We start from the raw sequence: 25,722 nt of genomic DNA on the forward strand, positions 1-25,722 counted from the left end.
TTAAAAAAAAAAAAATATATATATATATATATATATATATATATAAAGACAAATCACATAAAATAACCAAAACTTACACTAAAACTTGCACTAAAATTAAAATAAAAACTGAAAATATAAAAATAAAAGCTAATTATTCATCATTCAACAAAACCATTATTAAATACTATAATAATATATTATAAATAATGCTAAAAAAAAAAAAAAAAAAAAGGCAGCTTCAACTGGTTGCTAGATAAAGGCTGCATTACTTACAACATCAGCCTAAAACAATGTTTAAATAGCTATTTTGCTACTGGTTAACCATTTTCCCCGCCTACTTGGCCTAGATGACATCATCTAAAAATTAAAGCAGTTTCAAAGCAAGTTGTTACATTATTAAACTTCTTTTTTCCTACATGCACTGATGAATTACACACAATAAGTACATGATTTAAGAAAGTATAGATTAGAGAGTCATTTTAAATCATGAATTTATCACCATAGACGTGTGAAACCAGCAGGTCTTAATCAAAACCTCTATAACTTCATGTTCACGTACAGTAGATCCAGTCTGATACATAAATCTTCCTATTTCAGAACACAGCATATCGCTATTGTATCCCAGCAGGCTCAGGGTCGCTCCTGTCCATCACTCACAGATGACCTCAGTCTCAAGGAGAAGAAAAGAGATATCAGGAGTCATGGAGAGCATATCTGAGGGCAGAGTCTACTGAGGACATTCCACTGTGACTCTGCATTTTCCACTTATCTTCCTATGAAAGTTCCTTTCACAATACCTGCACAGGTGACACTAAACAGCAGGAAGCTGTGTGCTGTCTGTGTGCTTCAGATAGTCAATGGAAGGGGAAAGAGCAGTCACATAGCTCAACAGGTGAGAGTGATCGCTTATGCAACGCTCTCGCACACAAAGACAGTTAAGCCTGTGTGTGTCCAGAATAGGAATGAGGAACATTTACACATTTTTCTTAAGAAATCCTTGCTATTTATAGTTCTTCCAGGTGTGGTGGGATCGTTTGACAGCTTTAGATAGTGAAAGATTCAGTATTGCACTACTTTTAAGTACCATGGTGTCATCGTGGATTTTTAGCAGTGCTGTTATCTTTAACTAAAACTAACACAAGTAAAAAATGTTTGGTAATGAAAATAAAGGCAAAATAAATAAATATCAGATGAAACATTTTAAAAAGTTAAAAATTACAGAAAAAAAACAGAACTAAGTGTTGTTATCACTAACTAAAACTAAAACTAGTGAAAATAGTTTTTGGTAATTAAAATGAAAAGAAAATATAATTATTAGTTGAAAACTTAAACTTCAATAAAAATGTTAATATTGCCTTGGCAACTAAGTGTTGTTACTGTTACTTAAAACTAAAATAAATAAATAAATAATTGGCAAAAGTAAAAAATAAATAAAATGTTGCCTTGGGAACTAAAACTAAAACTAGTAAAAACTATTTTTTGGTAATAAAAAAAAAGAAAAAGAAATATTACATGAAAAACACACTAAAAAAAATTGAGTAACAGTTAAAATTGAATAATTATAATAATAATAACGAAGTTGAATAAATAAGTTGAAGTACTAATATTAATAAAACTGAAATAAAGAAAATTAAAACAAAAACGAATAAAATGACAAACACATAAAATTACTCAAATTAAAATGAAATGATAAAAAAGCTAATTTAAAGTATTCATAAATATAATGGTATAAAAATATGAATAAAAACCGTTTAGACATGGTTATACCACGGTAATCTTCAAAGTAGCAGTAATTGTTGTGTTTTTTTTAAACGTACCATGATAATACCAGATTTTTAGATAATACCATGATATTGTTTGAGTACCATACCAATACCATAGTATACATAAAAAATGTTATCCCATGGTATTACTACAGTACTTTGAAATATATCATTGTACTGGTACAACTATGGTCTAAATGTCCAAAAACATGGTAGTTCCATGGTACGTGTACAAAGGAAAATGGTATTTTTGAAGTACTTGTTTGCAGATATCTAAGTACCATGGTATTGCCATTTTTGTGGGCATGACACCATGGTTATACTGTAGTATTCACCATTTAAATACCATATTATATGAATATGGCAATCATCCAGTACCATACATTAACTACCATCACAGTACTGTTAGTGAGGGTTAATTTACCAGTAATAAACATTAGTGCTTATTAAAGCGTAAAAATCTAAATGTCCTTAGCACTGCATAAGAAAGCAGACATCACATGATCCATCCACTCACATCTGAAGAGCCCTATTGGTCAAAAATCTGATCCCTGCAGGCAGCTGGCTCTTTTATTATGACAGCACATGCTGCACTGAACTAAAAGGAGATCGAATCCCCTGCATTATATCCAGCCACCGGTTTCTGGAACACTAAGCAACACACGCATTGCTTCTGGACACTAAGGAGCTAATTGGTTTTGACAGGAGCTTCTTGGAAAAAGATTACGTTGACCGATCAAGCCGCGGCTTTAGGGAACCTGTAAAGAGGGCGACTTAAAGCAGCACGACTTGGCAGTAACATTAGAATGAAAAGAGTGAACTGCATCATACATCATGAGTCGGTGGTGGAACCCCCTACTAATGGCCTCTAGAGACCCCAATGAGATATTTCATTCAGTTAAAAAAAAGGTGGTTCTTGGGTTCAGCAAAGAACCATTCACTTGCTATACACTTTTAAAAATAAAGGTTCTTTATTGGCATCTTTTTTCCATGAAGAACCTTTAACATCCATGGAACCTTTCAAATGGACAAAGGGTTCTTTAGATTATTAAAATGTTCTGGTTCAGGAATGGTTTGATTTTTCAGAGTGTCAAAAAGCTCTTGATGTTTCATTGCAGGTTTGTGTTCTTCAGTCAAGAACCAGTTTTGGTTCTTGGGTTTCTAAGGCTCTTGAGTTACTACATCATTCTTTGGGGAGCCTTTGGGTTCTAAAATACATATTTTTCTAATAATGTAGTTAATGAAAAAAGTGACCCAAACAGGTTCTCTGATGGAATTAAACAGTTTTGGTTCGTGTTGTTGATCAAGAACAGTTTTTGGCTCTCTAAGGTTCAGCCTATTGGTTTCTGGGCTCTGAAGCGCCAAGTTCACAGATGTTTTAAAGAACTGAAGAATAAAAAGTTATCTGAGAGCCAAAAAGCTCTTGATGTTCCATTGTATGTTTTTGTTCTTAAGCAAAATAGCTCTTGGTTATCTAGATTTCTTGAACTGGTTCTTTGGAGAGCCTTTGTTGGTTTTTCAGATCAGCATATTGATTTCTGAGCTCTAAATTGGCAATACACAGATGCTTTTCTAAAGAAGCAGAGAATAAAAAGTGATTGTGAAACCTAAAAAAGATTTTTGATGGAATTAAACAAACAGTTTTGATTTGTGTTGCTGATCAAGAACAATTTTTGGCTCGTTAAGGTTCAGCATATTGGTTTCTGGGATCTGAAGCAATAATTACACACACGGTTTCTCTGTAGAGCCTCAAATGACTCTCCTACAATGTATGATTCTTCAGAGAGCCAAAGAGCTCTTGATGTTTCATTGCAGGTTCTTGTTCTCAGTCAAAATGGTTTTTGATTATCTAGAGTTGTTCAGATCAGAATATTAATTTCTGGGCTCTAAATTATCAATACATGGATGTCTTTCTAAAGAAGTAGCGAATAAAATGGTTGTGGAACCTGAACAGGTTCTCTGATGGAATTAAACACTTTTGGTTCTTGTTGCTGATAAAGAAGAGTTTCTGGCTCTCTAAGGTTCAGCATACTGTTTTCGGGGTTCTGAAGCACCAAGTTCATATGGTTTGTAAATAAGTAGAGAATAAAAGGTGACCATGAAAACTAAACAGGTTCTCTGATGGAATTAAACACTTTTGGTTCTTCTTGTTGATCAAGAACAGCTTTTCAGCTCAACATATTGGTTTCTGAAGCACCAAATTCACAGATGTTTTAAAAAACTGAAGAACAAAAAGTTCTCTGTAGAACCTCAAATTGCTCTCCTACACTTTTAAAAATAAAGAATCCAAAAGAGAACCATAAAAGAAACATTTCATGTTCCCCAAAGAAATTTTCAGAAAACGGTTCCTAAAAGAACATCTAAAGAACCCATTTTTCCCACTCTAAAAACTTTTAGTGCAATGGAAAGGTTCCATGGATGTTAAAAGTTCTTCATGGAACCAGATGATCTTTATTTTTGAAGAGTTATCATTTGTGGTTCTTGTTAGAACCTATTAGAGTGCAAGAAACCATTATGAAGTTTGAACATTAAGGATGTTCATGAGCTGTCAAACGTATGCAAAAGCCCAGTTTAATGTCTTTAATAGATAATAACCTCCGTCCCTGAAACTTGAAGCCCTGACCGCACAGACTCGGAGCAGATCTGTTGCTCTGTCCTGAAGGATACTGTTACACCTTTACTTTTTGGTGAAGAAGCAGGACAGATGCAGGGTGGGAGGGCTGTTCTCAATCCACTCATGGAAACACAACCGATCTCGACTGGGAAGATTGCATGCAAATAAAAGTACTCACTTGTTTTTGTCGCTCATGTTGACCGTGCCGTGCGCGTCCTCTTCTCCCGGAGACGCTATGGAATTAAACACTTTTGGTTCTTCTTGTTGATCAAGAACAGCTTTTCAGCTCAACATATTGGTTTCTGAAGCACCAAATTCACAGATGTTTTAAAAAACTGAAGAACAAAAAGTTCTCTGTAGAACCTCAAATTGCTCTCCTACACTTTTAAAAATAAAGAATCCAAAAGAGAACCATAAAAGAAACATTTCATGTTCCCCAAAGAAATTTTCAGAAAACGGTTCCTAAAAGAACATCTAAAGAACCCATTTTTCCCACTCTAAAAACTTTTAGTGCAATGGAAAGGTTCCATGGATGTTAAAAGTTCTTCATGGAACCAGATGATCTTTATTTTTGAAGAGTTATCATTTGTGGTTCTTGTTAGAACCTATTAGAGTGCAAGAAACCATTATGAAGTTTGAACATTAAGGATGTTCATGAGCTGTCAAACGTATGCAAAAGCCCAGTTTAATGTCTTTAATAGATAATAACCTCCGTCCCTGAAACTTGAAGCCCTGACCGCACAGACTCGGAGCAGATCTGTTGCTCTGTCCTGAAGGATACTGTTACACCTTTACTTTTTGGTGAAGAAGCAGGACAGATTCAGGGTGGGAGGGCTGTTCTCGACCCACTTATGGAGACACAACCGATCTCGACTGGGAAGATAACATGCAAATAAAAGTACTCACTTGTTTTTGTCGCTCATGTTGACCGTGCCGTGCGCGTCCTCTTCTCCCGGAGACGCTTTCTTCTCCTCCGCTGAATTAAAGTGCGTCCGGGCTTCAGAAACACTTCCAAAATATGCGCAAGTGCGAATTCGCTCCAAGTTCAGCGTGTCTGGATGCGTAAAAGCAGGAGCACATACAGAGACTCACTTCTGTTTATCTGGAGCCAGAGATAATTCGCTGCTGCGTCTAACTACGGTACATTCAGTCACTCCAGCAGTCATAACGCAACAGGCTCACGAACTCTCTCCGTCCCGTCAGAAAACGCTCCACGTTGCGCGTAAACCTGCCCGCGTCGCGCTCGACTTGAGTCTTGTTCCATATTTAAAGATCTCGCCCTCCTCCAGCGTGACGCAGCAGTGGGAGGATGAGACACGAGGTCAGCATGTGAGATGCAACAGTGAATACCTGCATCCGCACCGAAACACTGAACACACGAGTGGACAGTCCGAAACCATCTGAAAAATACTGCAGTTCAGAGTTAGGAAACACGCGGCCTCTCTGCAATATAAACAGCATACACATTCAATTAAACACGCTTACGTGCCATAAAAGTTATTTTTTATGCAGTGTAACATGACTTTAGCAAGCAATAGGCCTATATAGCCTGTTTACATAAATACATACATAACGAATATTATTAGTGAAGTGACATGTAGCCAAGTATGGTGACCCATACTAGGAATTAGTGCTCTGCATTTATCCCATCCAAAGTGCACACACACAGCAGTGAACACACACACACCGTGAACACACACCCGGAGCAGTGGGCAGCCATTTATGCTGCGGCGCCCGGGGAGCAGTTGGGGGTTCAGTGCCTTGCTCAAGGGCACCTCAGTCGTGGTATCGAAGGTGGAAGAGAGCGCTGTACATTCTATATATATATATACACGTATATATATAATCATAAAGATACATTTCGATGAGGTGAAGCATGAAAGTGTCATAAGTTATAAAAGTGTCATAAAAGTTTTATTTCTGTGTAACATGACTCAATCAATCTTTAATACTTAGTAATATGACTTTAAGTATGTAAATTAAATCAATAACATACATTCTATCTATCTGTCTCAGAAATACCATGACTTTTCCTTGAATGCTTTGATTACATTTACATTGAAACCCTTAAAGGTAAACATGATTCTTGAGCACCTGATAATTGCAGACATACAATTATTCGGTACTGTAGACTTATTCAACATTTAGTAGAATGTTCCAAATCATTTAGAAAAACTCCAGGAATGTCATCCAGTTCAAGTTTCACATATTTAATGAAAAAGTTATGTATGTAACATGACTTCAATCAATCTTTAATACTTAGTAATATGAATTTAAGTATGTAAATTAAATCAATAACATACATTCTATCTATCTATCTATCAGAAATACCATGACTTTTCCTTGAATGCTTTGATTACATTTACATTGAAACCCTTAAAGATAAATATGATCCTTGAGCACCTGATAATTGCAGACATACAATTATTCGGTAGTGTAGACTTATTCAACATTTAGTAGAATGTTCCAAATCATTTAGAAAAACTCCAGGAATGTCATCCAGTTCAAGTTTCACATATTTAATGAAAAAGTTATGTACTTAAAACTCCCGAGTAATGGTTGTGAATACCTCATGAAACATCATTTACGACATGAAATGATGACTTAAAATTCAAGGAATAGCACAAGTTTCTTGTATTGTTTCTAAAGCGCTGTAGAACTACGCCACCAACTGGCCGTTCAGGAATATCAGCAGCACACACCTGCGCTCATTTACAGGAACAGCTTTCCCAAAAACTCTCAAGTGTTCACTCGCCCTCATGCAGCTCCAGCATACGGGCTTGAAAAGACATGAGGGAAAGTAAATGATGATTCAGCTGATTTTGGGTAAACTATTCCTTTAAAGCCACACAAAGAATGCTTTGATTAAAGCACAATTGTTGCATATATATACACTACTGTTCAAAAGTTGGGGTCAGTAAGATTTAAAAAAAAAAAAAAAAATCAATATATATATTTTTTTTTCAGCAAGGATGCATTAAATTGATCAAAAGTGACAGTAAAGGCATTTATAATGTTACAAATGATTTCTATCGAAAAAAAAACTGTTCTTTTGAACTTCATACTCATCAAAAAATCCTGAAAAATGTCAGTTTCCACAAAAATATGAAGCAGCACAGCTGTTTTCAACAGTGAATACTATGAAATGCTTCTTGAGCAGCACATTACCATTTTAGAATGATTTCTGAAGATCATGTGACACTGAAGACTGGAGTAATGATGCTGAAAATTCAGCTTTGTCCATTTTAGAAAATCCATGCCACAACAACACATTTTAACAACACAATTAGTAGAACATGCTGCCACATGGACACAGACCAAGTCTAAAATGAAGCTACTTTGAAACTAGTTTTTCAAACTACACTGCAGTTAATTTACACTAGATTAATTAAAGTTGACTCTACATACAGGAAACAAAAACACAGTGATAAACAACAGTATTTATTTAGTTAGAAATTGAATTAGTTTAATTGATTAATTGAAATGAACTGTTTGAACAAACTGATTTGCTAAAATGAATCAGACTTCCCAATGACAGATAAAGATTCCAAGTCATGAAAATAGCGTCACTGATTTTACTTAGTTACTCCTCTACACAGCTCACTAGTTTGAATAAAAATAATGTGAAACATTTACAAATCTTACAGAGACGCTTTTGGCATCCGATTCAGTGAAGATAAAATCTCCCCCTTCAAAGTCGTCATTGAGGTACAAAATGGCACTACAAAGCAAAACAGAATGCATTAGTGAAAACACTATAAACTTAATAACCATGATGCTTCACTGGTTCCTCAAGCAGCAAACCTGTAGCCTTGATCGCTGTATGCTGACACCTCTTTGATACAGCTGTTGAGCTCTGAGATAAGCAGACAGTCTGTGCGCTCTTCCTGTTTCTCTGGTATGAAAGAGACCAACACATGCTTGCTTAAGAACTAAATAGGTCTGTGTTCAAGATGCAAAAATAATACGGACTGACGGAAAAGTCAGTTTACCGATGGCAGATCGGCAGATCAGGTTTGAGCTGGAGATATATAGGGGTGATTCCAGACCAAAGTAGGATTCCAGAACCTTACGAATCTTCTCACTGAGATCAGAAAACAATCGTGCACTCATCAAGGGAACCAGACCCTCCTGGACAAGATATGAGAAAAAAATTAAACAGATGAATTATACAATGTACCTGTAAGAAAGTCAAAGAACAAAGAGTATCACTTTTGTATGTGCAATACAAAGTCTTCAAAATCTAAATTAGCCTAATACCTCAAGCAAGCATAAATCATTTTTTTCTTATTAATTTTAACAAATAAAGGTTCCAAAAGGCTGTTTTCACAGCAATGCCATAGAAGAACAATTTTGGTTACCCAAAGAAACTTTCAGTGAACAGTTCTAAAAAAAACCAAACTTTTTTTTCTAAGTGTGAAGAACATTAACAAAATTTAAAGGACCTTTTTTGACTATAAAGAATCTTATGCAGAACAGAAAGACTCCATGGATGTTAAATATTCTTCATGGAACCACAGATGCCAATAAAGAACCTTTATTTTTAAGTGTTTGTTTGGCTTCTTTTTTTTTTTCCAAACACATACTGCTGTTCAGAGGTTTGGGGTCAGTAAGATTTAAAAAAAAAAAAAAAAAATCAATATATATTTTTTTTTTTCAGCAAGGATGCATTAAATTGATCAAAAGTGACAGTAAAGGCATTTATAATGTTACAAATGATTTCTATCGAAAAAAAAACTGTTCTTTTGAACTTCATACTCATCAAAAAATCCTGAAAAATGTCAGTTTCCACAAAAATATGAAGCAGCACAGCTGTTTTCAACAGTGAATACTATGAAATGCTTCTTGAGCAGCACATTACCATTTTAGAATGATTTCTGAAGATCATGTGACACTGAAGACTGGAGTAATGATGCTGAAAATTCAGCTTTGATCACAGGAATAAATTAAATTTTACAATATATTCAAATAGAAAAGTTATTTTAAATTGTAATAATATTTCACAATATTACTGATTTTACTGTATTTACTGTGTTTTGATCAAATAAATGGTGCCTTGGTGAGCAGAAGACTTATATTTGTTCTTTAAAATTATAATTTTTTTTATTTAATTCATCAGAAGTAAACAAACTTAAATTACAAAAAAACATTGATAAGCACTAAATGGACACTACTTTCATATTTTGCTGTTTCACACAAAAGTTCATGGTTTAAAAAAACAAAAAAAACAATGTTAAATTATTCTGTCCAACATGCACCTTTTCTCATCGTAATCACAGGGTGCTCAGAAATTCTTTCACCTGGGGAAGACAAAAAAAATATTAAATCAACTTTTAAACTGAAACTGTCCTCATATTTCACTTTAGTACATTTATTACTGCACTGTGTAAAGCATCCATGTGCATGCAAAGAAAGGGTGTGTGTTCCACAGTGGGTATAATATGTATGAAACTACAACCTGTGTGTGTCTAGAGTATAAACCATGTATAATATGCAATTTCTAGAGTATATAATGGTCCCTGTATTGCACCCTCATCATAAGATGCAACTTTAGTTCCGCCACATTTGACAAACATCGTTCAAATGTTCACTCAACACATGCTCTGGGTGATATGCTAGATTAACTTAACGAAAAAATGTAAATTCATCATTTACTCACCCTCATGTCATTCCAAGAACTAGCAAACATAATGAGGGCAAGTAAAAAACAACAGAATTCACTTTTTTTTCTACTGTGTGTGTCATACCTTCTCGATCATATCAGCACACTTGATCTTGTCATCTTTAAAATCGTCATTGACATCCAGGGTAAGAACCGGCACTTCATTCAGATACTCAAACTCCATACTGCACACACACACACGCACAGGGTGTATAATTCATTTATTTTTAATAATTAATGAATTTAAATCCTTTTTTTTTTTTTTTTAGGTCCTTTTTTTTTAAAACAACAATAGGACCCAATAAAATGTTTTTCTGGTAAGCAGATGAAGGCATAAAACATTAATATAATTTATCCTAATCAAATGAAAATTAAACCCTTTTATTTTTTTGGCAGACAGTGCTGCACAACAGTTTGCTGTTAAAATTAAAAATAAAACAAATGTGATTATTCCTTTAAAAAATCAAGTTTTATAAATATTTATTATTAGTAGTAGTAGTATTGTTGTTACACTGAGTCTTAAGAATGCACAATAGTAATATATTTCTGTCACAGTTTCTTCACGTTAAACTAAACTTTTATTTTTTATATCTGCGTGTATATATATAGTTTTTGTTTTAAATAATTTATTTTTGTATGATCGTGCTACATTTTACATTCTTAAAAAAGTAAATATATTACATATAAATATATTTATCATCATATTTATTAATAAATAAAATAAAATAAATGTATAATAATTTAAAACAACTTTTTTTTATAAGGATGTCAAACATAGTGATACTTTGGTACTTCCATGAGTGAAGATATTATAATAGCTGGTGTTATGTAGTGCGTGTGTTACCTCATAGTCCTGTGCTGTAGCCAGCTCTCATGTTTATAGTGGAGTTTCTCCAGATATTCCAGTGGAATTCCCTGTTCCTCGTCTCTTCCTCTTAAATACAATCGCTCCAAACACCTCTGTAACACAAAATGGCCTTGTTTACTCTTTTTCACAGCACAGCAGAATCACTTTAAAGGCCCCATCTGGGTTTGCGTTCATACTTCTGGTTTTGCCCGCAGGTAAATGATGCCGTCCAGCTCAATGTGCTTCCCAAACTGCTTATGCAGCCAGCTGTGCCAGTCCTGATAGATCGCCCACTCGGTTTCATTCACACACTCACTTTCATAGAGGTTAGAGGCAAAGATGTACCTGCAACACACCAATCAAAGTGATTAAAGTAAGCCGATTAGTTGATATTTCTATTTATTTGACTTTGTGACATAATGACGGTTGTATAACAATCACAGACCCTTCATCAATGAAAGGAGGAGATGCATTTCAGATGCATGTCCTGTTTGATAACGGATATTAATACCAGGTGCAGTCTACCTGTCGCTGTACACGGATCGTTCGAAGAACTGCACTGGATTCTCGGCCTCTCGCAGTTTTCCGTTGGTGGATCTGATCTGCGAGCGGATGCGGCTCATGCAGGCGTAACTCTGGAAGGTGTAGGCCCAGCGATCGGGCTTCTCGTACATCATCTGCAGCACATTTCCTCCACTCTTCTGAGAGGTTGTCAATTCCTGAACGTATACATACACGTTATATTGGTCTACATTTGTTAGGCATCAAATCTTTGTATGTCAATTCCACACAGAAATTCATAAGATAATTATATATATATTTATATACAGTTGTGGCCAAAAGTATTGGCAGTGACACAAATTTTGTGTTTTGCAAAATTTGCTACTTAAACCGTTGTGGTGTTCATTCACATTTTTTCTACATGTATTGGCAGTAACAATCTAGAAACAATGTGAATAAACACTATAACAGCTTAAGCTGTAAATTTAGCAAAACACAAAATGTACTTGTACAAAATGTACCACAAAATACTTTTGGCCACGACTGTATGTATGTATATATATATATATAATATGGCTGTTAAATATATACAAATATTGATCAATTAATTTTATTGTTATTTTTTGTATGTTTATTTTATATTCTAATTATTAATGGTCTATATATACCTACATCTTATATATGTATAGATTTATATACATAAATCATATAATATTATATATTGTTACATTTTAAAAGACTAAATATCCAATATTGATCAACATGGTTAATTTACACATCCCAATTTTAAACCTATGTTAAAAGCAATACAGGGTTATTATAGTTAGCTATTAAAAACCATTTTAAAAAATTGTTACTTGAAATAAATTTTAAAAAATACATATAAAAAAAAAACTTTATTATTTTATTTCAGTTAGCTGCTGAGGCAACATTTCTTATTTTCACTTAATTTAACTTGATGTACTAAAACTAAAATGAAAAAAATATTTAAAACTATATAGACATTAAAAAAAATGCATGATCATTAAAAACAATAAAAAAATATAAAAATAAAGAATTATTTAAAATATTAATAAAAACTATAATAGCATCCCTAAAAAAAATCTAAAATAACACCGATGCAATAGTTTGCACAATGCAAGGACTGATAAACTCTTAATATAAAGACACATTACAGATATAGACATTATAAATCATCTGTTAAAGTGTGATTAGTCTGCTTCACAGAAAGCAAGGGGACAGTGACATTTAGAAAACGAATGTGCTAATATAGGTTTAATTGAGACTTCAGTAATGGGTCAAATGCCTTTCATGTCCACCATGAGTCATAAAGACCAGCCTCTTGACACATTTAAAAGCGAGACAAGGCCTCTCCTGCAGGAAACATGAACTCCAATTAAGGTTTAATTGATCTAACAGTGTATTTCTCAGTAGTAAGTGTGTGAACAGTGTATTTCTCTGTTTTGGTGGAGTGCTCAGCTGTTAAGGACTAAACCATCTGCTGATTCCCGGGGGACGACAGTGTTTGCCAGAGCCAGATATAATATATAAATATAAAACATACAGATACATAAAATGTTGAGAAGGGTTTTATTTGCTTTATGTACAGCAAAAATACCATCAGTGATATTTTTATTCATGTAAACTAGAACAATATCAGGAAATCGTGTGCATCATGTATTTACATATCTAATCTACCCTCATTATGTTACAGTTCAGGGAAAATATATCCTCATTTCAGTGACAAAAAAGCTTTACAAATACTTCACATCTGTCTGATATTACACTCTAAACAATGCTGGGTTAAACACAACCCAGTGCTGGGTACAATAGGGACAAACCCAGCAATTGGGTTGTTTTGACCCAGCATTTTTTAGAGTGTATTCTTACAGTATGTTCAACTGAAGTGACCATAATCAGATATTTTAATTATATCCACACTATTGCACATCTAAAAACCCACTCTCTCGATCTCTGTCATTGAGTGATTGCATATACACATTTATCATATTTTCTGTCCATTTAATAGCCGAATTTCATTGCATTAGATACAAAATATCAAACCAAGTTGCATCTGCAAATAAATAATGCTTTTTCTCAGAACATTTCATATTAAACTACACAGTATAAACATGTTCCACACTGTTTTACAACCAGAATGTGAAAACGAATGTGCTAATATAGGTTTAATTGAGACTTCAGTAATGGGTCAAATGCCTTTCATGTCCACCATGAGTCATAAAGACCAGCCTCTTGACACATTTAAAAGCGAGACAAGGCCTCTCCTGCAGGAAACATGAACTCCAATTAAGGTTTAATTGATCTAACAGTGTATTTCTCAGTAGTAAGTGTGTGAACAGTGTATTTCTCTGTTTTGGTGGAGTGCTCAGCTGTTAAGGACTAAACCATCTGCTGATTCCCGGGGGACGACAGTGTTTGCCAGAGCCAGCGCTGGATTACAGGCCTGCTTATCATACTCAGACAAACATGTAGCGTACAGTGACCACAAAAATATTGATACTTGTGTCTGAATGTCAGTGTAGATAACAAAACATCAAAGCAAGTGCCATCTGCACTCAGAAATGAGCCATGCTGGGAATTACTTTTAACAGAAAAGTGCTTGAAAAGGGTGTCTGTGCTAACTTTCTTTAAAATAAACGTCACTTGGTTTGACATTTTGTTCTCCAATAAGACATCCATACAGATTTTATAAGTTAATTAATTATTTAATACATTTTGGGAGGTCGCAAAGAATTATATATTTTTTTATATTACAATATAAAATGTGTATACTGGTTATGTTGACTGTACCTCATGCTCGCTGTGGTGAGTTTGTACATTGCACCATCTAGCGATGGGTTCCGGTACTACCTCCCATTCTCGATCATGTTCATCCAGCAGGCGAACAAAAGTGGATTTACCTGCGGCTAGACCAGGAAAATCATATTTAAACACGTTAATAAATATCACAAGAATAAACGATAGAAATTTCTTCAGCAACAGTCAAAAAAACCTCTCAGAAAATGCAGGAAAAAGCCGTTAAGCAGGATACGAGATGTTTTACGACTATCGACAAGCCAACTTCCGCTATTTTCTGACACTATTTTTAGATTTTAAAAAGCAAAATGCAAGTTTTTAATATGCAAAATATGCATTAAAACAAATATTTTCAAAATAAAATAATAAAAACAAAAATCATGAATCATAACAGGAAATGTTCGTCAACGTCAAGGTCGTATCGAAACAGGATATGTATATATATATATCAATAAATATTTATTTTCTTCATAAAAGTAAGAACAGTTATCGTATTAGCATAAATCTCTGTGAAAAGCAATGTTAACCTCATAAAAGCTGGATTTGTAGCGTTCAATGGTTATGTCCAGCAATGAAATAAGCTTACACTACTGACAAAAAACAACGAATGATTTACCAATGTTTCCTTCAATGGAGATGCGTTTCAGTCTTTTCTCCAGGCTGTCGTTCAGAGGACTGGGACAGGCTCGTTTGGCAGTGGGAGACATTTTATCTTCATGCAATATTGCAGAAATGTACAATAACACTCGGTACAGTTACAGTCAGTTAGCAGAGAAACAGGCGGGACATTAAATTCTTAAATTCTGGCGCTTAAACGTCAAGCTCCTCCCACCGGAAACAGCTGCTCTCAAGCCTCATGTGCTTTACACACACAACACTTCATTATTATTACTTTAAAAATTAATGAGAACGAATGGCTGTAAAACAAAAGCAGCTTTACAAAGAATAGTGCCTTGCAAACCTGCTTGATTAATGCTTTATTTCCAAACTGAGTGATATTGAGGTCGTATTTCTTTTTATTGAGTAATAAACCCTATATGTTTGATTCTTTGAAAGGCACATAAACTCACATCAACACTAAAGCCAAGACTAATGTATTCCCCCCCAAAAAAACATCTTGCTATTCAGTGACCTTTCTTGACCCCTAACACAAATAATGCACAAACTGGTTAAAACGTATTTGGATTTTGGAAACATTAGACTGAAATAGCTATTTTATATTTCAAAGACAGTGAGAAAGAGAGAAATGGCAAAAACAATAAAAACAAAAAGACATATCCTGTACTCTAAAACAATGCTGGGTTATATACAACCCAGTGCTGGGTAAAATATGGACAAACCCAGCAATTGGGATGTTTTGACCCAGCGGTTGGGTTACTACCCAGAAGGTTGGGTTAAACATTTAACCCAACCGCTGGGTCAAAACAGCCCAATTGCTGGGTTTGTCCCTATTTTACCCAGCACCAGGTTGTATTCAACCCAGCATTTTTTAGAGTGTAATCAGCGGTTGGCACTGTTTTACACTATGGCATAGTCCAAACCATTAGAAGTAAAACTATTACATTCGTGAAACAACATGAATAACTTCAAAATGTTAATAAAACGGATATGGAAAAAAAAGTTAAAATGGAGGTAGAGAAGAAAAGCCCACAATCATTTACTTCAGAACCGAATGCTGAATATTTCTAACCTTAACAACCAATACAACCAAACAATAAAGATACTGAATATTTTAAGAACTGTATGAGTAAGTATATTTCGAATGGGTACAACTGAAATGCTTTAATAATTCAACAGGTTTAAATATTTAAGAAAAGTTTGGCAACCCAGTTGCACGAATTCAATGCTTTATGACAAACTAGCTGTGGCTCGAGCAAAACAAATATCTTACCAGAGACTCTGAGCTGTTACCATACATCTCTTTTTGTCTCTTGAGGACGCATGGCAGAAGATATAAACTCAAGACCAACACTTCCCATCAGCCATCTGGGTCCAACATGTCATATTTATTATTCAAAACCTGGCTCAAATACTTCATAGTGACCGATATTAAATATGAAATATATTGTGAAGAAACAATATTGTCCAGTAACATTAGTGAAGACAAATAACAAGATCATTATTGCATAGGAAAACTGACTTAAGCTATTTAACTCCATCTTTTTGCTGTCAGCATTACAGCATTGAAGAATCAAACGTCCTTTAAAGCAGCACTATGTAACTTTTTGTGTTCATAATTTGCTAAATGTATATAATGAGCGAGTACATCATGAATTTATCTTCCAAACCGCGTTTTTATTTTATTCCGAGTCACTACGGTACACTTATAATAAGTGCTTATATTTGGACTATTTTAGCCTGGTCAGGTCGTCACCGCTGCGGAGTTTATTCTGTTTATTAACCGCTAGAGCGCCAAAAGTTACATAGTGCTGCTTTAACATTCACACTAGTCAAAGAAAGCGAATCACCTATTCACTGCTAACACAGGCACCATACCGGATCACTGTAGTCTGTACTAAGTTCAATCCTCATAGGACAAAATCCCTCCCTTTCAGTGACCGAACTAAACCAATAATGTGAAGGACTTGAAATCATATGTAACCATTTCATCAGGCAACATTTTGTCATCAAATGCCAAAAATCAGGTTTGATCCATTTAGAAATATTAGTATTGTGCTGTTCCTTTACTTCACTACGGTTCACCTAGCAATGCTGTGGGGTTAAAATCATCAGTACAAAGCAAAAGATAGAAGGGAGAGTCAGAAGAGAGAGCAAGATCACGGTTTCTTCATTGTTAACTTCTTTTCCCCTCCTTGTCTCAGTTTATCTGTCTTTTGTTGTGAGTTTCTCAATGAGCTCTTGAAGAGGCGCCAGCTCCTTACGGTCGATCAAGTTAAACTCCTAAAAATGTACAAAATAATTTGTTGAATTAATTGAAAATTCAAGAATACAGTTCATAAGTTAAGAATTGGTAAGAATTTTTATTGTTTTTGAAAGAAGTCTCCAAGGCTCCATTTATTTGATCAAATATCAAGATTGATACAATCTAAAATAACCGTTTTTTTATTTGAATATATTGTAAAATGTATTAAAAATGTATTCCTGTGATCAAAGCTGAATTTTCAGCATCATTACTCCAGTCTTCAGTGTCACATGATCTTCAGAAATCATTCTAATATGCTGATTTGCGGCTCAAGAAACATTTCTGATTATTATCAATGTTGAAAACAGTTATGCTTAATATTGCTTAATATTTTTGGGGAAAACGGCATTTATTTAAAGAAATCTTTTGTAACAATATAAATGTCTTTACTGTCCCTTTTGATCAATTTAATGCATCCATCATGAATAATTGAGTATTAATTTCTTCCCAAAAAAATTGTTTCAATTAAGAGTTAATTTCAATATAGTTAGATGAGCAATGCAACAGCTAAAACACAAATTTATGACCATCACAAAAGCATTTTTACAGACAATATACACAAACTGCTGACCCCATATCATTTGAATTCTATATTAAATGCAGCAAGTTGCTTGACAACTGTAAGAAGCCTACATTTAGACTAATAAATTAGTTATTTTGATTATTAATTGCTATCTTTTATCAGATTGCTATTGCTGCCATATAATAAAAGCTGTAAGCCACTTTTAGGCCATGTTTTAGGGACTCTGAAATACCTCTTGTGGTTTATTGCTTGTGCAGGCGCTTTTAAAGACGTTCATAATAAGAATAAAGCAGTGACAGCACCTGCACAAAGAAGATGAAGTGTTTGAAAGACGTGTTGAGGTGAGCTTCCTCCTGAAGCTGCATGACCGCGTCAAAGTGTTGATGATATATATGAGCATAAACTCTGAACAAACGCTTCAGGATGGTCTTGGCCACAGACATGAAGTTCTTGGGGAAGGGAACACCTGGACAGGTGAGACGGATGAGGTTAATATATATATATAAACCACAAAAAACTATTTTTATTAGTATCTCAATGAAACTAAAATATCTCTGCAGCAGGTACCTATTTTAGAAGGAAACAGGGTCTCGTCATCCAGCTGGTCTTGAACCCACGTCATCAGATAATCAATGTACTTGGGAGCCGAGCACTTTATAGGCTTCTTAATGTTGGTCCCATCTGCCCAGTGATACTCGTATCTAAAGGGAAAGAGATGAGTAATACAGAGACAAAGAGAGACACGATCATTCATTCCTCACTGTCCAAACACACTCACTTTGGTCCTGCAGACATGAGCGGACAGCTGTCCTCCGAGCAGAAATCCGTGATGGTGCCGTACAGCATGTTAATCTGGTTAAAGAAATCCACCGCTGCAGAAACAACCAAACAGAAACATTTAACTTCATTATTATTTTGTGCATAATCAGAAGTTCTAGTTTGTTTTCCATCTTTTTTGTTTGATTATTAATTGGTATTGGCACAGGCAGTCAGATGTGCTTGCTTCCACTGACACACAAGATGCTCATGAACCATCTCAAATCATGCTGGAGCACATGATCATTAGGTTTTGTTCCTGTCGGTTCCGGTGCTGATGTCATTAGAAAGACAAATGAGATACTAAGACAATCGTGAAAGCCGTATTCATTTTTAAAACTTTCCACAATGATGATTATCCTCATTTTTCTTGACAAATTTTATAAATTGCAAAGGAACACAAAACAGCAGCAATTTCACTAGAAGTCTCAAACTATTGGATCCTGCTGGATGTGTGTGCATGTTGGGGGAGGTGTGTTAGTAATTTTGCAATGGACACAGGGTCTCTTGGGAATGACTGGGTGATCTGTCAGGACAGGATGGGTCCGGTTTGGTGTCATCAATAGGTCAAGGGTCAAAGTTGTTAAGAAGGTAATGAGAAAAGCAATTGAACACATAGAGAGAAACAAGAAAACCATCTGCAATAACAAAACACACTAGAAACAGAACAAATGAATCAGTTTGTGGGTGTGTGTGTGTGTGTGTGGGGATAATTAATAAATATGATGTCACTCTTGGTTCTTACTGTTGACAGCCACCCATTCATTCAGATCTTCTCCGTCAGGAAGCATGACGGCCATCCGCAGGTTCCCACTGCCCAGCGTGGCTTCAGCATGTTTGAGCAGCTCATACTGATGAGAACCTTCGGGAATATTCTTCTTCGGCTTAAACGTCTTAGACGAACGATTCCCACTGGAGGAGATGGAACAGAAAATGCACTTAAAGGGAAAGTTCACCCAGAAATGAAAATTTGCCAAAACTTTGCTAACCCTCAGGCCATACAAGATGTCGATGAGTTCGTTTCTTCATCAGAACAGATTTGGAGAAATGTAGCATTACATCACTTGCTCACCAATGGATCCTCTGCAGTGAATGGGTGCCGTCAGAATGAGAGTCCAAACAGCTGATAAAAACATCACAATAATCCACTCCAGTCCATCAGTGAATGTCTTGTGAAGAGAAAAGCTGAGTGTTTGTACAAAACAAATCCATCGAGGCGGTTTAACTTTAAACTGTTGTTTCTGTCCCAAAGTAAAAGTCCATAATTCATAAAAACACTTCCTCCAGTGTAAAAGTCTGGAGGACTTTTGTCCTCTCACAACAAAATCCACCGACATATTTGTTTAGAACTGTTTTGGACCATTTTCACTTAAACTGTGCTTGATCAGTGCATATTTCTCTCCTGATTAAGACTTTTTCAGTGGGGAAAGCAATACTACAGATAGAGGATAAAAATGTTTTAATGATGGATTTGTTTCTTACAAACAAGCAGCTTTTTTGCTGCAAACGACATTAACTGATGGACTGGTGTGGTGTGGTGTGGATTATTGTGATGTTTTTATCAGCTGTTTGGACTCTCATTCTGACGGCACCCATTCACTGCAGAGGATCCACTGGTGAGCAAGTGATGTAATGCTACATTTCTCCAAATCTGTTCTGATGAAGAAAAAACTCATTTACATCTTGGATGTCCTGAGGGTGAGTACATTTTCTTTCATTTCTTTAAAGAACGTCAAAATAGTCTATACGAAATACCACCTAATCAGGATTGTTATAAGCATGTGTGTGTGTGTTATAATGTCACTTTTTGTTTTTTACATATTTCTCATCTGATTTACAAAGCAAATCTAAAGACACAGACATGTAGTTTATCGGGTTCCAATCAAAGGATTACACACTTCAATTCAGCTTCACAAACATCACAATGGCAATGACATCACATGTCTGCGTTTGTTCTTAACTTCTCCGAAATCACATGCTTCCGGTGAGCCATCACAAGCACTTCACGATAGTTTCCAAATGAAATCAGTCTCAGCTGTTTTGAGGAGGCTGGTTTTCTTATGACGGACTTCTCTAATGGTTCTAGACATCCTTATCAGTAAATTCAATTTCAGAATGACGCATCATAACAAACAACTCCTGCCAAGACTTCAGATTACAGAATCAGATGTTCTGCATTTGAGATTTCCTCACTCTCTTCCTCTTGTAAGAGGCAAACATGTTCTTTAAAGTAATTACAGAGAAAGCACATACACCCTGTTCCCTCCCAAAATGATGCGATTAGAATGATGCAATGCTGTTAAACTAAATGAATCATCATTTTGGGTAGATAAAAACATTTTTGTCATTTAAAAAGTAATTCATATGACAGTTGCACTGCCTGCTAACAATTGCATTTCATGCAATTTCATCAACAGCTCAGCTTCTCAGCATACAGCCTGTATTCAGAAGATTTTCCAACTTTGGATGCATCACAGGCTTTACACACCATGCAACTCTCTGATCTCTGATACAAAGTGACACACAATGCGCTTTTTGAAGAGCACAGTGTGAAACAAACATGCATTACATAAGATCTGCCCCCCTTCCAGTCCAGCACATCAGAGAGCCAAGAAACCGGGGCTAATGTGCCAGAGTAGGGCTGATCTCGATACCGAAGCATTTGCGTGAAAAATGCCCAATTTTAACGCAACTGTCAAGTTGAAATACTGACACATTTAACGAACTGCACGCGCAGAACTGAGGTCAACTCGGTTCAAAAACTCAACCAGCTCTTTAGCAAGACGAGCTAAAGGAGTAAACTGATACTTATCTATAAATATTCATCTAAATCACAGAGTCAAACTCACAATAAGAAGCTCATGGTCTCCTGTCTGTCCGGTTCAGAGTTCTGCTGCTGGTCCCTGCGCGAGGTTCGGCTTCGTGTAACGCAGAGACGCCTGGCAACAAACTTCCCACAGCCGCTGAAAATCGAATATGATCTGTAGATCTGTAAACCACATCACATTGAGTAAAAACAGGGTGAAGGCCGACATATATTTTGGAGATCTGTGTTAAAGCTAAACCACAAGATCTCGCGATGGTTCGATTCGCTGACGTCAGCCTTTTTTTCCGAATGGGCTTTTATTTATTTATTTATTTGTTAATGAATCAGAGAACAATAACATTATACAACCGAATAGATAGATAGATAGATAGATAGATAGATAGTTTATATTATGTTACATTTATTACATGTTTCTACTCACTATAGTACTCTTAGATGTAGTATTTCTTTCTTTCTTTAATTCAAATAATATATTATTTTATTTTAATATTTTGATGTATTTACTTTAATTTGTCAGTTTTTACTTTAATTTGTTAGTGTTCGTTTTTAGTTTTAAAGAAAACAAGCAGTTAGTAAATAAATAGAGTGCAAGTCTAAAAGGGGCAAGTTGTTTTTGTTTAGCAGTAATAGTAGACGGTATTAAAAGTATTATTAGACTGTATTAAAACGGTATCAAAGTTGTGCTGTCGAACACTTTTAAACACATACCTACTCACTGTCAATATATTTCCTGAGAACTTCAACATTAATATTATCCCATGCCACACCTGACAATGATTACACAAGTAATTTGGCTTTTACTACCATTTTCCTCAGTAAGCCTTAGACTTGATTGCAATTTTAGGATCCTAACATAGGTACGGCAAGTGTAACAGTTATAATGTAATAATGTAAAGTCCTGATTGGTTGTAAACTTAAAACCGACATCAGCTCAAAACACACACATTTGAGTCAATGATAGAAACGTTAGCTAGCTTACTACACAATCTGAATTTAATGTTAATTTAGTTAACATTAGCATAATGCAAATAAGCCCATAGTATGTTTGAATGATGTCACTGCTAACGTTAATTATATGGCAAAGTTGTGCTTAAGTGTTTTTAATTGTTTTTCTGAAAAAGGGAGCTAAAAAATGTTACCGGAGACAAAGTGCTGACTGCACAATCTGGAGTTAGATGTTGGTTGCCAGTGGTCCCTTCTGATTAATGCCAACCATTTATTCCGCCGATCTAACTCCTTTGGGATTGAGTAAAATTGTAGTTCGGGGTTTCTCTGACGACTGTTGTTACACCCAACAGCACAACATATACCGGGCATGTTGTAATTTTTGTGATCCTTCTGTGAGTGCTTCTTTAATCCTTCTCTGACAGCTGTAACCATATACTTAAGACAGGTAGCGCAGCTGTGACCGGACAGCGGACACAAAAATTGCGGCGATAAAACACAGTGACGTCACATGGAACCTATAGTCCTGACTGCGCAAATGCTGTTGCGTTTGATGCTCCTGACGCGCCATACGCGCAGTGACGCATTACTGGCTCCGCCCACAATGCAAACGCAGACCAGGGAACCTCCAAGACAAGAGGAGCAAAAGCTCTACTAAATTAACCTGACATTACGCCGAGGATTATTTTACTCTGAGGACACCGATTCAGCGGCCCGTTTTGACTCGAGATTTTTTCAAGAAGACGAAATTCGACAGCGATCCTGAGAGGTTTGGATTTTGATGTGTTGCTGCCTTCTGCCTCTAGAACACCATAATAAGACCAGATAAATAACGCCACACCAGTGTCCTTTCAGCATTATTTTTATCCAGGTCGATTTTAAAATCTTTTTTTTTTTTCAGTGATATTTTTGAATGGCGATTGTTTGATAACTTTATTACGCAATTTGTTTATTCGGTTGACATTACAATCAGTTGTACTTTCCAGCCATTGTCCTCGTCGGGGAAAAAGCGACGCCCTCAGGCCGCCGCTGGTACTGCAGCTGCCGGTGAGTTGTAAGTGAGACACCGGGAGTCTGAATAATTTAACGGTGGAAAATGAGCTCAGAGGAGGCGGCAGCTCCAACTAAAACCGGCACGGATGACGATGGCATGTCCTGGTGGTACCGCTGGATCTGCAAACTGGCCGGTGTCTTGGGTGGCATATGTGAGTATCATCACTTGTGATTGTGGCCATATGGCTGTTTAATGCAGAATAACTGCATCAGCATTGTGTGTTTCCGCACGCAGCGGCTGCTGATAGACAGGTGTGTCCGTGTGTGCTGGTATTTGAAACCTTTCCAACAAGGATACTGTTACACCCAACACAGTCACATGTCATGTGCTGGACTTCTAGTGGTTTCACATCCTTGACTATAGTATATCAAAATAAGCAAAGATGATGTCAAGATGTTCATAATGACATCACTTCCTTAGAGGGTTTTCAATATTTTAGATGCAAGGACCCCCAAATATTATCTGCTATGTGTGAGGGACCCCAATTTAAAAGGCAGTGTCTTACGTATAAAGATTCAATTTATACTGTGAAAAATTATTATAAATGTGTGAAACATTATTAAAAATTATATATATATATATATATATATATGTTACATTTATTAAATGTTGTTACATTTATTACATTTTTCTACTCACTAAAGTGCTGAACTGTTAAATGTAGTATTTATTTATTTAAATCAAATTATATATTATTTTTATTTATTTATTTATTTTAATCAAACTTATTTAAATAAAAGTATAATTTTTTAATCAAACTTATTTTAATTAAATTTTATAATTTTTTTATTTTAATCTGTTTATTTATTTTAATAACATTTTATATTATTTTTTTATTTTAATCTACTTGTTTATTTTAATCCATTTATACATTATTTTCATTTCAATCTATGTATTTAATTGACTCCAACTCATTTATTTAAATCAAAATATATTCAATTTTTATTTTGATCTATTTATTTATTTTAATCAAACATGTATATTTATTTATTTGGTTTTATTTTATTTTTATTTTCATTTTTTTAGACTGATTTTCTCAAAACTTTTCCACAGACCCCAGAACACCCCTGCATGATATAATATAGGTGAACCATATTATTGATTATTATCAATCACAATATCATATAGACCAGCATATGCACATCATTTTGTCTCACAGTCTGTTAATCAATACATTCGATCAGATCATTGCTTTCAACAAAGACCTGTCTAATCAATCACGCCTTCAGACAGTGACTCTCATAGAAAACCCATAGAAATTCTGTCATGGAGAATCAACACCTACAAATAAGTACCATAGTTATGCTTCCAGGGTTATACCGTAGTATTCTTGGAGTACCATGCAGATGTATTGGTATATGAATATTCTTCAGTATGATGTATTAAAGTGCAGGAAATGAGTTCATATATAGTGATTAAAGCACATTTAATCATCATGTAGTGATAAATATGATGAGATTTGAGGTGTAAACTCACTCTGAGATGCTGGAGTGGTAACACAGGTGTCATAGCAACTGCAACTTTCTCATCTCTTGCTCTTTTCTTTCTCATCCTTTTGTTCTGTTGTGGCTTTTGTTGTGGATCACCATGTGTTATGAATAACACAATATCTCTCTTTCTAGTGCAGGGGTTTTCAATCCTTTAGGTGCTTTAGACTCCCAGATACGATCTTCATCCTAACATTTAACAGCCATCTATTTAGTTTCTTGTTTATACTGTGAAAAATAAATACTATAAATATATCTAAAATATTATTTGCACAATATCTAGTTTCTGTTAAGTTACATTACTGAGTTTTAATTTTTTTCCCCGTTCTTTTACGTATTCTACATTGTTTTTCTATATAGTACTGTTAGATTTATTATTTATTTACATATTCATGTTAATCAATTTTTTTATTTAAATCTTATTTGTATTATTTCTTTGTACAATAAAAAATAATATTAAAATAAATAAATATTAGATAAAAAAAAAAAATATATATATATTTTTTTTTTTTTTATTTTATTTATTTATTTTTTTTGTTTGAAACGGCTTATCCAGTGCAAACACATCCTGTCTGTCACTGGCTGTATTCTGATATTGAGTGATTTAGCTGCAGGCAGATATACTTAATCGCTTCTGTAATATTCTGTTCAGTATTATTCATTAGACACAAAGATTGAGCTTACACTAGATCTGAACACACACACACTGTTGTACCAGCAGTACTCTTGTGTGTGTGTGTGTGTGTGTCTGTGTGGGTGTACAAGTTCCTGAAGCAGCCATTAAATAAACGTACATGCTCAGGTCCTGATCTGAAACCTCCATTAGGACCGGGAGATTAATCTTTAGCAAAAATCAATATGTAAAACAGGATGTAAAGTTTGATCCTAACCACTATATTGTAATTGTTTAATCATATTAGTAATATATATATATATATATATATATATATAATATTTTAAT

The 25,722-nt window shown here is 35.0% G+C and overlaps 5 protein-coding genes across 13 annotated transcripts in view; 1 reads left to right on the forward strand and 4 right to left on the reverse strand.

The window, feature by feature from the left end:
• The window catches only part of LOC107675739 (electrogenic sodium bicarbonate cotransporter 1-like), a 52,857-nt gene extending 47,064 nt beyond the window's left edge, over positions 1-5,793 (reverse strand). For 4 of the 7 annotated variants that reach the window (XM_016470156.1, XM_016470152.1, XM_016470154.1 and 1 more), the window contains exon 1: positions 5,266-5,792. In XM_016470156.1, the coding sequence (XP_016325642.1) occupies positions 5,266-5,282 (17 nt within the window). In that variant the 5' untranslated portion in view covers positions 5,283-5,792. Of the gene's footprint in view, positions 1-4,537; positions 4,589-5,265 lie in introns of those variants that run through there. The other 3 variants (XM_016470157.1, XM_016470158.1, XM_016470153.1) reach the window with 2 other exon arrangements.
• Positions 5,626-8,861, reverse strand: LOC107675686 (prolyl 3-hydroxylase 2-like). The gene is made up of 5 exons (XM_016470105.1): positions 8,805-8,861; positions 8,352-8,490; positions 8,164-8,254; positions 8,005-8,080; positions 5,626-5,802 (listed from the first exon to the last, which is right to left on the reverse strand). Exons 2-5 carry the CDS (start codon positions 8,470-8,472, stop codon positions 5,626-5,628), a joined length of 465 nt encoding a protein of 154 aa, XP_016325591.1. The 5' UTR covers positions 8,473-8,490; positions 8,805-8,861.
• Positions 8,862-9,551: 690 nt separating this feature from the next.
• On the reverse strand, positions 9,552-15,052 carry LOC107675719 (deoxycytidine kinase). The gene is made up of 7 exons (XM_016470132.1): positions 14,803-15,052; positions 14,181-14,296; positions 11,394-11,587; positions 11,066-11,213; positions 10,866-10,981; positions 10,107-10,206; positions 9,552-9,659 (listed from the first exon to the last, which is right to left on the reverse strand). The coding sequence occupies exons 1-7, from the start codon at positions 14,891-14,893 to the stop codon at positions 9,633-9,635; spliced, it is 792 nt and encodes a 263-aa protein (XP_016325618.1). The 5' UTR covers positions 14,894-15,052; the 3' UTR covers positions 9,552-9,632.
• Positions 15,053-16,560: 1,508 nt separating this feature from the next.
• LOC107675794 (MOB kinase activator 1B-like) lies at positions 16,561-21,443 on the reverse strand. Its single transcript, XM_016470257.1, has 6 exons — positions 21,298-21,443; positions 19,194-19,360; positions 18,411-18,504; positions 18,200-18,333; positions 17,935-18,098; positions 16,561-17,087 (listed from the first exon to the last, which is right to left on the reverse strand). Exons 1-6 carry the CDS (start codon positions 21,309-21,311, stop codon positions 17,010-17,012), a joined length of 651 nt encoding a protein of 216 aa, XP_016325743.1. The 5' UTR covers positions 21,312-21,443; the 3' UTR covers positions 16,561-17,009.
• Positions 21,444-22,670: 1,227 nt separating this feature from the next.
• Positions 22,671-25,722, forward strand: part of LOC107675795 (calcium channel flower homolog) — a 4,282-nt gene continuing 1,230 nt past the window's right edge. Inside the window, exons 1-2 of one of the 3 annotated variants that reach the window (XM_016470258.1) lie at positions 22,671-23,091; positions 23,207-23,425. In XM_016470258.1, the coding sequence (XP_016325744.1) occupies positions 23,317-23,425 (109 nt within the window). In that variant the 5' untranslated portion in view covers positions 22,671-23,091; positions 23,207-23,316. Of the gene's footprint in view, positions 23,092-23,193; positions 23,426-25,722 lie in introns of all 3 variants that reach the window. The other 2 variants (XM_016470260.1, XM_016470259.1) reach the window with 2 other exon arrangements.

This window comes from Sinocyclocheilus anshuiensis, unplaced genomic scaffold (genome assembly GCF_001515605.1).
Source record: "Sinocyclocheilus anshuiensis isolate Anshui unplaced genomic scaffold, SAMN03320099.WGS_v1.1 scaffold708, whole genome shotgun sequence".
Classification (NCBI taxonomy): Eukaryota; Metazoa; Chordata; class Actinopteri; order Cypriniformes; family Cyprinidae; genus Sinocyclocheilus; species Sinocyclocheilus anshuiensis.